At 44.5% G+C, this 11,365-nt stretch overlaps 2 protein-coding genes across 3 annotated transcripts; both read right to left on the bottom strand.

The window, feature by feature from the left end:
* Positions 1 to 4,276: 4,276 nt before the first annotated feature.
* Positions 4,277 to 5,796, bottom strand: LOC119359168 (cysteine protease XCP1-like). Its single transcript, XM_037625481.1, has 2 exons — positions 4,913 to 5,796; positions 4,277 to 4,711 (listed from the first exon to the last, which is right to left on the bottom strand). The coding sequence occupies exons 1-2, from the start codon at positions 5,744 to 5,746 to the stop codon at positions 4,490 to 4,492; spliced, it is 1,056 nt and encodes a 351-aa protein (XP_037481378.1). The 5' UTR covers positions 5,747 to 5,796; the 3' UTR covers positions 4,277 to 4,489.
* A 1,687-nt stretch (positions 5,797 to 7,483) lies between these two features.
* Positions 7,484 to 9,274, bottom strand: LOC119359151 (general transcription and DNA repair factor IIH subunit TFB5-like). 2 transcript variants are annotated; one of them, XM_037625475.1, is made up of 3 exons: positions 9,054 to 9,274; positions 8,016 to 8,082; positions 7,484 to 7,917 (listed from the first exon to the last, which is right to left on the bottom strand). In XM_037625475.1, the coding sequence occupies exons 2-3, from the start codon at positions 8,048 to 8,050 to the stop codon at positions 7,740 to 7,742; spliced, it is 213 nt and encodes a 70-aa protein (XP_037481372.1). In that variant the 5' UTR covers positions 8,051 to 8,082; positions 9,054 to 9,274; the 3' UTR covers positions 7,484 to 7,739. The 2 variants fall into 2 exon arrangements, with proteins under 2 accessions (XP_037481372.1, XP_037481366.1); XM_037625469.1 differs by having other exon boundaries at positions 9,104 to 9,274.
* Positions 9,275 to 11,365: the final 2,091 nt, after the last annotated feature.

Below are 11,365 nucleotides of genomic sequence, written 5' to 3'. Positions count from 1 at the left end.
AGATTCACCACAGCACCACCATCGACAAGCATTCTAGCAACCGGCGATCCATTAATATGACCTTTAAGGAACAATGGCTTGAAGTGCGTCACCGGTTCTTTTGGCTTCTAGAATATAGCATTTTTAGGACAAAAATCTACCTGAGCTACTTCCCCTTCTTCATCTATAGCACGAAATTCAGCGGGTAAGTTTTACACCATATTAATATCCATACCTTCATGAACCGGTGTAGACTCGTAATCAAGCATTTCATCTTCTTCCTCAAGCATGTCCACTGACTCTAAAATATCTCCAAGTGAAGAGGAAGTAGTAGGCAAAGTGGACGATGTAATAGTAGCCGCATCGTCCTCCGTTGATGGTGTAGGTGTTGCTATGGTCAATGCAAAAGCTGCCATGTTTTCCTTTTGCTTTGGCCTCCAAACTTGTTTTGGGGGTACCATGGGACGACTTTCATTGAATAATTTATCCCTTAGCTTTTCTGCTTCTTGTTCCTCCATCTCATGACTCCTCATGCGCTACAATATTCTTTTTTTCTCCTTGGTCAGACTAGAAGGACACCACTTAGGCTGAGTATATTTTGGATCCCTCGACTTGGCCTTGCTTGTGCTAGCTTCATGATCATTAGCCATGGGACCCTGCTGGACAGCAGCCACATCTTTATTAGAATCAGCTGGATTATCAACAATAATCGGCTCTTTGATTGTTAATTCTTTAGTGCCTATCATAATAGTTTCAGCACTAGTATTCTTCTCCCTTTACTTGCTAGGCTCTGAAATTTCAACACTTGGTGATTTAGCACGCCACACTTGCTTGCCAACCCTTCCATGATTATCTTGCATTGGCCGATTGGCACCGTTGTACAAACGGCCTCTTGTGGGATAAGAGAGCCTCTCACGAATGGGCCTCCTTGATTTTGCCCGCCCCGGATGAAAAGCATAAGGGGCCATTGGGGGCTGCCCCCATCCTCCATTGAAACCACCCATGTAGTATGGCGCATAGGGGGGTGGCGCCATCCATGGTCCCGGTGCCCATGACCCATATGGCCTTGCATGGTGCTGAAATTCTTCCCGAGGAGGTGACCTTGAGCGCTTCAAATTTGATGACCAGTTAGAGCTAGAACCGGCCGCTTGATTGGCATACTTGGACAACAAGATATCAAAAGTTGGCTTGATTTTCTTGCGTTGTACTTTAGCCTCATTTGTCTTCCACTTGCCAACCTCTGGACTCTTGGGCTTAACAAATTTGACACGAGTGTTCTCTTGCACTTGTGGTTGCCCCCCGAGTATCGGATTCTTGATGGTGATCTTGATTATCTCCTTGCCATCGGGTTGCTTATCAAGCACAATTTGTCTTCCCAAGACCTTGTCGCTCTCCTTATTTTTCCTGGGCTCACCAATGACAATATTATTATTATTAGCTGATTCGGCTATGCTGGGCCGAATTAACATCTTTTCCCCCTCCAAATCCATGGTGTTCATTGGGAAAGGCTGCTTATCAACTTGCATCTCAGAAAAATTCAATCGTCTGTCATTAATGGCCGATTGTATCTGTCGTCGAAAAACATTACAATCATTAGTAGCATGAGAAAAAGAATTATGATACTTGCAATAAGCACGCCGTTTCAGTTCTTCAAACGGCAGTAAAGTATGAGATATTCTAATAATCTTCGCTTGCAATAAAGCGTCAAATATTCTATCACACTTAGCAATATTGAAAGTAAATTTCATCTCTTCATCACGATTCTTATGAATCGGCTTTAAATCATTGCAAGTAAATGGTTTGGCCTTAGATGGCCAAACAAATTCAGCAGCATAAATATCACCCTCATTGTCCGAGTGGTCACTATCATACTCAACCATATTCATCTTAGGACGATCAGTTTTATATCTATGCACCTCTTTAAGATCTTTGCTTCGGCTTTCTTGAGCCAACGCCCTTTGCAAGACTTGGTTGATATTTAAAAACTCATGTCCTTCTAGCCTTTCTCTAATGTGAGTTCTCAAACCACTAAGAACAAGATCAGCCAAATCTCTCTCGGTTATCACCAAACTATAGCACCGGTTTTTTGTATCTCTAAATCTATTGACGTAATCGGAGACCGATTCATCATGCTTTTGTCTAACCGATGTAAGATGTGATAACTTAAGCTCATTATCGCCACTATAAAAATGATCATGAAACTTTTGTTCCAAGTGAAACCATGTAGTAATAGAACCGGGTGGTAATGTAGAAAACCACGAGAAAGCAGTACCGGTTAAAGATAAAGGAAAATAACGTACTCTCCACTCATCTCGAGAACTTGCCTCACCTAATTGTGCCAAGTATTGACTAACATGCTCCCAGGTGGTTTTTGTGCCCTCTCCATTAAAATTAACAAAATCTGGAATTTTATATCCCGGAGGGCATTGAATTGCATCAAAGTATTCTGGATATGGCTTTTGATAAATACGGTTCCTTGGTAACTCAACTCCAAAATTCTCTCGGAGCATCTTAGCCATCTCCTCTCTAAGATTAGCTAGACCATCATCCATAGTGGACGATGAAGCTTGTGGCAGTAGCATAGGAGGAGTAGGGTTAGTAGTTGCATGTATGAATTGTGGCATGTAAGCCGAATTGTAATTCGGCAGTGATCTAACAGTGTTTGCTCTTGTTGGTAGGGTTTGGTTCGGTGTCACCACCGAACTTGGCATACTCATGATAGGATTAATGGATGTAGAAAAAATTTGATTTGTGGGGCTAGGATAAAAGTTCATCGGCACGGGAGGCGCCAATGAAATAGGTAAAGTTGGACTAGGGATTTCTGCGGTAGCAGGCACACCAACATTACCACTAGATGATTGAGGCCTACTATTTTTAGCATTACTATTTTCCAAGAAAATTTGGTATAAAAGATTATTGCTATCAGTAATGCGACTATCAATTTCAGCCCATACCTCGGGAGAGAAGGTATTACTTACAGAGGGTTTAACCTATTCATCATGAAGAGGAGGAAACTTGATTTCTTCAATCGGAGTGATATTGCCTTGGCGATCCTTCTTGAACTTAGCAAGGAACTCCTGCATCTTCTTCTCTTCACGCGCCTTCTTGTACTCCTCATAAGCTTGGCGATGTTCCTTCGATAACTCCTCAAAATTGGGCTTGATTATGTTATTGGCGTTGATTTCCGAGGGCTTGGGAATCTTGTCGTTGCCAGACATGATGGAAGATGATGACGACTGATCTTTAGTCCCGAGCGGAGTCGCCAAAAAGTGTGTTCGCACACGAACACGTCACGTGTACCCTCGACGCCGGGGGTGATGCACCGCAGCTCACGTCGAAGGAGTCTCACCAGAAACGCGATTCGCAAGTCGACCGGCGAGAGCTTTTGAGGACCCGAAACCCTACACTCCCGGAGGGACCCCATCGGGGAGTGCGGCGGCTATGGGCTGCCCTAGTCGGCCAAGCCGCCCCTAGAGCCTCGCGATTCGCAGCTCTCCAACACAAAGAACGACGAAGAACGAGGGAGCAAGAACGAGGGAAGGACAAGACATAGATGAAAAAGCTGTAGATGTGTTTGCGATTGTGTGTTGTTATTCAATCGGCCGTCACCCCTTAGATATATATGAGGCGGATGAACTTCCCGTGCAAGGAAAGGTTACAATTCACGTTCAGAACCCTAGTTTGGGTCCAACTCGGAATCAAACTTTTCAAAACGGTTCGGTTTACAACCTGGCTGCACCTTACGGGTCATGTTTGAGGCAGTAAACGACCTCGGATGGAAACGAGTCCAAAAGCAATCTTGACCGTTTCGACGAGACCGAACAACTTTTGTGTTGAACATTTTTTGATCAGAGGTCATCGTGAAGATCAAATCGCTCGCACAAAACGGACTTTCACGCAAAACACCTGTTCCCTCGCGCTACCCATCAGACATGCGTCTGGTAGGGCGCGCCACATCTCGCCTCATGACAGGGCTGCACTCCGATTGCTCTAACTTTTGCATACGAACTCGGATTTGGATGATTTTTATATCAAAATCGATCATTTCGATAATACAAAGACAATCCGTGTAGATAATTTTTCCATATGAGGCGGTCTTGAGGGCGTAATGAGCCGAATAGTATTCTGAATACAAAATCTCAATATTTCGAACACAACTTCGGCCTTCGAGATGAGATCGGATGGCGATGGCCCCAACATCAAAGTTGTTCATATCGACAATACGAAACTTTTTTATGTAGATCACTTCTCCATTTAAGGCCATATTAATTAAGTTCTTGACCGTGCCAAAATCTGGTGTCAACAAGATGAAAACATTTTTTTTCTTATTCCAGCCATCGTCGTCGTGTTAACCGAAAGAAACAGCACAAGAGAAAAAACATGGGAAATGCAAAGACGAGGAACGACGACTCTCTTTTTGAAAGACAAGGAACGACGACTCTCAAGGATGGTTCAGTGCATCCTCTGGATGCAGCATCTCAGCCTGGAACATCAGGAGCCTAGGTCATCATCAGTTGTCCTTGGTTGGGTAGGAGGCCATCTTGTTGATGCCGCAGAGGCCCTCGCCCTTGCCGGTGCCCCTCTTCATCCTGATGTACCCCTTCTCGCCCCACTTGGCTCCCCACGAGTTCTTCACAATGATGTAGTCGTGCCCCTTGCCCTTGTCCGACCCGTACCCGACCGCCGCCACCCCGTGATCCAGATGCGCGCCGCACGGACCATCGAAAACCCCCTGCAGGAACCAGGAAAATGTTTCAGATTACAAGTCATTTCAAACATAGTTCAGAGCAAATGTTAAGAACAAAAGTTAGTCCAGTAGAAGGGTGTAAGTTGAAAAATGTCATCCAACGTGAGTATGCATGTGGGTCACATTTCGGTGACACGTCAGGCTTTTTTTCCATTGCCAGAAATATATGTTAATATGTATGCTTACCCCGCTGTAGAACTGGAAGTGCCTGCCGGAGGCCTCAATGGCGACGGAGACGGGCTGGTGTGCGAGCGCCTTGATCAGCGCCTGCTCGTCCTTTGCCGGCACGTCCTCGTAGCCGCTGATCGACACCGCCTCAGACTCACTCTTCTTGCCGTCGCCGCAGCTGCCTTCCTCCATAAGGTACGGATAGGCCTCCTCGGTGTGGAGGCCGCCGCTGGAGGCGATGTAGGAGAAGGCATAGTCCATCATACCGCCGTTGCAGCCACTGTTGCCGTCGACGCTGCAGTCGATGAGCTCCTGCTCCGATAGCGCCGTCAGGTTGCCCGTCACGATCGCGTTGATCCCCTCCACCGCCGCCACGGTCGAGAATGCCCAGCAGCTGCCGCACTGCCCCTGGTTCTTCACGTCCGTCACCGCGCCCTTCTTCCTCCAGTCAACCTCCTTCGGCAAGTCGCGGGCAGACAAGTCCTCGTACCTGAAGCTCCGGCTACTGCTCCGGCTAGCCGGAGGAGGGCTGAGGCCAAGGTAGGCGGCCTTGAACTCGTCGTGGGTGAGGTCCGCGAACTCATTGAGACCAAGCCAGTAGCTGGTCACCTCCCGGTTGATCTCGTCGATGAGCTTCAGGTTGTCCTTGAACACCTCGAACCGGTGCAGCTTCTCCTCGAAGCTCGCGTACGCCTTCTGGTGCTTGGCCAGCCACTTCTCGAACAGCTCGATGAGCCTGTCGTGCGACGACAGGTCCTCCTCCGAGTAGCCGACGATGGAGAAGTCGCTGTTGCGAGCCACGCACACGCCGACACAGAGGAGAAGAACAGCAACCGAGAGCTTGGAAGCCATGACTGATACCTTGAATAATGGAAGTGTTGGTTGCAGGATGGAAGAGACAAGAGAGCATGCAATGTATTTGTAGCCTCAGTTTGGGCATGCGATTGAATTGCTTCAAAGCAAAGGCAATGGAGGAAAGAGAGATGCAGTGCCTGCCATTGCCATTGAGTGTTTAAATTAAATCATGCCAAGGCTTTAAGCTTTGATCTCTGACGGCGAGACTTGGCTTCCAAGCATGTAATGCTGGGTGCAGAGCGAGCATCCCTTTCTGTCTGTGGTACCTGCAAAAAGTTTAGAGGAAACCTTATTGGTGCCTGTGAACCTCATTCAAAGCAAAATCTTAGTGCATATATCTGAAGTCTAAACTGAAGAAGGAAAGTGTACATGTGCAACCTGATGGTTGGATGAACTATCAGTGTCAAGAGATTGCCATAAGTCCTTTTCCATGTTAATGCATCGTGTTCTCAGCTAGCTGAACATAGCAATGTACAATGGTTTCTGTATCTGTTCACCAGATTGTTTCAGAAAACAGTAGTGTTGATTTCACTTTGAGAAAAAAAGGGTGTACCTTTTTGAAAAGATGTAAGGGAATGTTACCTCCTGGTGGCCACACTTGCTACTTGGAGTAAAAGAGGGGCATCAAGTTCATCATACATTGCAGGTGCTCATTTATCTTTTGCAGGCCATACAAAAGTCAAAACAAGCCAGATGCAGAGAAAATAGCAAAGGTAATCTTCTGTGGGCTGTTTCTATTAGATCCAGAGGAACATGGTCCTTCGGTGCAAAATGGAGTGCATACGTAGAGAGAAAGTCATAAACTGAACTAACATCTACCAACAGGGGCTCCAACCTTACCAATTTATGAATTCAAACACAATTATATATTCCTTACTCCATGTTATCAATACAGAGAAATTTTGGTATAATTTCAGTGCAACTCCTACTTGGTTCGTCTACTCAGAACTCCCGTGAGAAGTTAACCTTGACAGGAGGAATCAATATGAAACGGTGCTCTACTCTCACCACGGTAAGAATTTCATTACCGGTCCAGCTAAAAAAGGCAATTTCATCACCAAGTAAATGCTCACTCGGAGGACATGAAGATTCAATACAATGATACTACAGAATTATCATCCTAGTGCATCACTGCTGGAACATGTTGTTCAGTCTGTAACCATTCCACATAGCTATGAATCAACTACTAGTGTAGGTATCTCTGAATGCTTCTTGCCTCGGCTAGCTGAACATAGCAAAGTGCAATGGTTTATACATCTGTTCATCAGATAGTTTCAGAACAGTAAAAGAGGGGTGTACCTTTTTCAGAAGATGTAAAGGAATGCTATCTCATGGTGACAGCACTTGCTACTTGGAGTAAAAGAGGGGCATCAACTTCATCATACTGTGTCATGTGCTCATTTCTCTTTTCCAAACCATACAAAAGTCAAAACAAGCCAGATCCAAGCAAAATAGTGAAGGTAATTTTCTTGTTGGCAGCTTTTAGCTCTACGCAAGTCTACAGGTACATATTTCTTGGGGGCAAAATGGAGTACATATATTCAGAGAAATGCATAGCTGAACCAACTGGAGACTTGATTTGACGAACTGTAACACAAATATATCTTTCTTACTTCATATACTTGGTTTTTCATTACAGGGTTGATAATTTTGGAAAGCATTGTTAGTAAAGCTTCTACTTGGCTCTATCCAGAGCTCCAGTAATTAGCTTACCGAACATCTTGACAAGAGTAATAATACATAAGAAGTGGTACTTTATTCAGTGCAAGGTATCAAGATCAACATCACCGGAAATATTATCAGCTAAAGGCTCACTCCAAAGATACATAAGACGTAAAACTCTGCGATACTACAGAATTGTCATTCCAGAACATCACGAGAGAGACATAACATTCAGTCTCGGCATATAACCATTCTACATAGCGATAATCAACATAGGTATCTCTGGATGGAGTTTGAAGCTAGCACCGCGGTAATGGATAGTGGCCCTTCATGTTGGCTTCTCGTAGCTGTTCTGATCTCTGAACTCCGCCATCTTACTTTTGATGTAATCTCCCATATTAGGCTGGATAAACATGTGTGTGGGGTCAAGAATGTGCACGATGAACTTCTCCGATGCGGGCATTGACGCATTCATATTAACAATGAACTGAGCCATTGGTATATCACTGGGAAACAAAAAAGATAAACCAGTGGATCAACTAAAACTGCAGAGTGATGGTATAATGAACAAAACAGTTGATCCTGTTGGGATTTGCGAGCTTACCAGGAGATGAACAGCCCCTTGATTGCATTAACCATCTTTCAATGTGCTCGGTACAGTAGAATATTACCTGTTTGGCAAACAGAACAACCAAGTCATTCGGAGTAGTAATGTTACTGAAACATATACAAACAATCTGACACATATCATGTAAACAATGGGGTTCTACAGTGGCACCAGGTGATACCATTTAGCCAGCAGCAGAGAGAAAACAGGGGAAGGAGGGGTGGAGGATCATGAGGCTTCATGGTGAAAAAGGACCAAAACTAAATGGACTAAGAGCAAAATGCTCAAATCATAATGGTAAGTGGTCTGGCTTCTTCTCTTTATTTCTCTGAACACAAGTACCAACTGTCTACACCTTCAGTCAGATTGGGACCATTAAAATGGAAAAAAGAAACCAACATGTGCCAGAGTTTAGGGTAACATAAACCCAACGCATGGATAATGCAAATGTGTTACTCCCTCCGTACCGAAATACTTGTAGTTGGGGGAACTTGTACTACAAATATTTCGGTACAGAGGGAGTACATTACATCGCATGGCACATCAGAGTTAAACAATCTGTCAGAATAAACGGTGCTACTTGGGGAAGGCAGCAGATTACCAGATTGGGCAGGCAAATAAAATCAACGCGGGACAGACTAGATAACTGAGTGCAAATTGTGCATAACATGTAAACGAACTACAAAGGCATCAAAGTTAAATTTGCCCAAGCAAAATCTGGCAGATCAGGGCACACACAGTATGCTACAAAATCAGGGCGTCCAGAGTAGATTCGCTGAATCAGGGAACAAAATTAAATTGACATCAACGGCAGCTTTACAAGCTCCAACCTTAATTTACAGCAACAACGATCGGTTGAAGGGTGAAGTGGGATTCAGAGCGACATCTAAGTGAACTGCGTGACCGATTCTAATTCCACTTCCCCAAAGAATGTTTGGTACTAGAATCAAGCAGTCAGGGTAGCTTCAATGCCAGTCTATCCTAGAAAAGATCCAAACCAGTCAAGATGAACGGATGTACAGGACAGTACAGTACAGGGCGGATCGCGGCGTCGATGTGGGATGAGCATCGGGCAGGGGTGGCACCTGGAGGGGGCGGGCGCGACCGCTGTCAGAGGAGAACCTCCTGGGCGCGAATCTTCCTGTCTTGGCGAGGGGATGGGGGCGCGGAGAAGGTGCGTGGCTCGCCGGCGGCGGCGGTGGCGGTGGCCAGTGGAAGGGGATTCCCGAGCTGGTGGAGGAACACCTCTGCCCAGATCGAAGAGGGCTGGAAGGATGGGCTGCCATCTGAAGCTATTGGGCCTATTATCCCTTCTGAAAGGCCTGAATTAAGCCCAGTAGTTGGCAAAGGCGGCCGACACTCTCCAAGCAAAAGGCTCAAGCCTGGCTGCACGGGCCAGCCCAATACCTCCACAAACTTTTTTATTTGGCAAGCACGAGCAGAAGGGTCCCCAGACTCACAAAAAAAAAACGAGGAGAATGGTGCTTTGTACTCCTACTTGTCAGAGGGTCGCCATTTGTGGCTTATTAACCTGTATGATACCATTGTAGTTCCTGTCTACTTGATCGTTCATCAATAAAGTGCAGCATTTTAACCCTAAAAAACTCAGGATTTTATTTATTCAATATATTTTGGGAAATATATAATTGAAAGTTAGTTTACATATACATATACATATATATATATGTGTGTGTGTGTGTGTGTGTGTGTGTGTGTGTGTGTGTGTGTATATTGTGAAATAAAAACACGTTTTCATATATTTGAATCGCTGGTTTGTACCATCCCAAAGACGGTGTACCACGATTAGCTACTAAGGCAATATATAGAGGAACAAGGCTACATGATAGACTAGCAAGGCATGAGATCAAATTGGCATCACTGTTGAACTAACACCGGTGGTCAGAGTGGCACCTGGAGGAGGGGGATGTTGGCGACGCAAGGGAAGGAGGGGCAGCGCCGTCTGAATGGTGGATGGATGGATGGGTGCAACAACCTCCGTAAGGGGAGAACTGAGAGTCGGGTTGTCTTGCAAAGAAGGCACCATGTGTATGGTTGATAGCTCGGCATTGAAGTTATAATCTGTCCTACTACATGGCACAACAGGTTGGGGTCCGTCCACAGGGACAGTGAGAGGAGGTCAAGAAGAGCTAATGTTGATAGGCCAAAACAATTTGTGGGATCATGAAACTTTATTCACGGTTATTAAGTGGTAGTTACACCATCATGTGGCATTCTCAGCCCGACATGACAGTTGAAACCTAATGACAGAGAGAGTTTTGCTAATCTATCAACTTCAAAGTTGTGGCTTCTACCTTCATGCACCAGTAGAAAACAGGAATTTGGTCCAGGCCGGGTCAGCCCATTAGTCCCGGTTCAGTCTAGAACCGGGACCAATGGGGGCATTGGACCCGGTTCGTGAGCCCAGGGGGCCGGCCGGGCCACATGGGCCATTGGTCCCAGTTCGTCTGGACCTTTTGGTCCCGGTTGGTGGGACGAACCGGGACCAATGGGCCTGGCTCCTGGCCCACCATCATTGGTTCCGGTTCGTGGCATGAACCGGGACCAAAGGCTCCCCTTTAGTCCCGGTTCATGCCACGAACCGGGACTAAAGGGTTGGCCCAAAGTTTAGTCCCACCTCGCCAATCGAATGGGCGCCCACACCTGTTTATAAGCCCGTCCCTCCCTGCGTTGTTGAGCTCCTCTCAAAGTGAAAATAGATGCATCTATAGAGGAAATTGAACCTAAATTCATAAATAGAAATTAATTATGAATTTATGTTTAATTTTCTTTAGAAGTGCATCTATGTTCACTAACAGAGAAGTTTTTATTTTTTGTGACCTAAAAGAAAAAAGAAATCACTAAAAAACTATAAGTATTTAGTTCTAAGTAGAAATGAAAAAATAAATAGCAAAAAAGAAAAAAATGCCTATAATATTTGTTATGACTAACTAAAATTACCAAATTGAGTAAAGTTATTCATAAACTAGTGATTCACACAAATTTTAAAAAATTCAAATTTTAAAACTAATGGCACTAACAAAAAGTTTATAATTTTTGTGACCTAAAATAAAAAAGAAATCACTACACAACAAAAAAACAAAAAAGTGCCACCTACTATTAAATAGCAGGAAAAAGATTGACTCAAAAATCAATTTTAACTATTCTACAAAGTGTTTTCACACAAACTTAGTAAACTAGTGATTCACACAAATTTTAAAAAATTCAAATTTAAACTATTCAAATTTTAAAGGTAATGGCACTAACAGAAAGTTTATAATTTTTGTCACCTAAAAGAAAAAAGAAATCACTAAAAAACTATAAGTATTTAGTTCTAAGTAGAAACGAAA

The sequence above is a fragment of the Triticum dicoccoides genome, chromosome 1A (assembly GCF_002162155.2).
Source record: "Triticum dicoccoides isolate Atlit2015 ecotype Zavitan chromosome 1A, WEW_v2.0, whole genome shotgun sequence".
Lineage (NCBI taxonomy): Eukaryota > Viridiplantae > Streptophyta > Magnoliopsida > Poales > Poaceae > Triticum > Triticum dicoccoides.
This window is presented reverse-complemented; position numbering and strand designations above follow the sequence as displayed.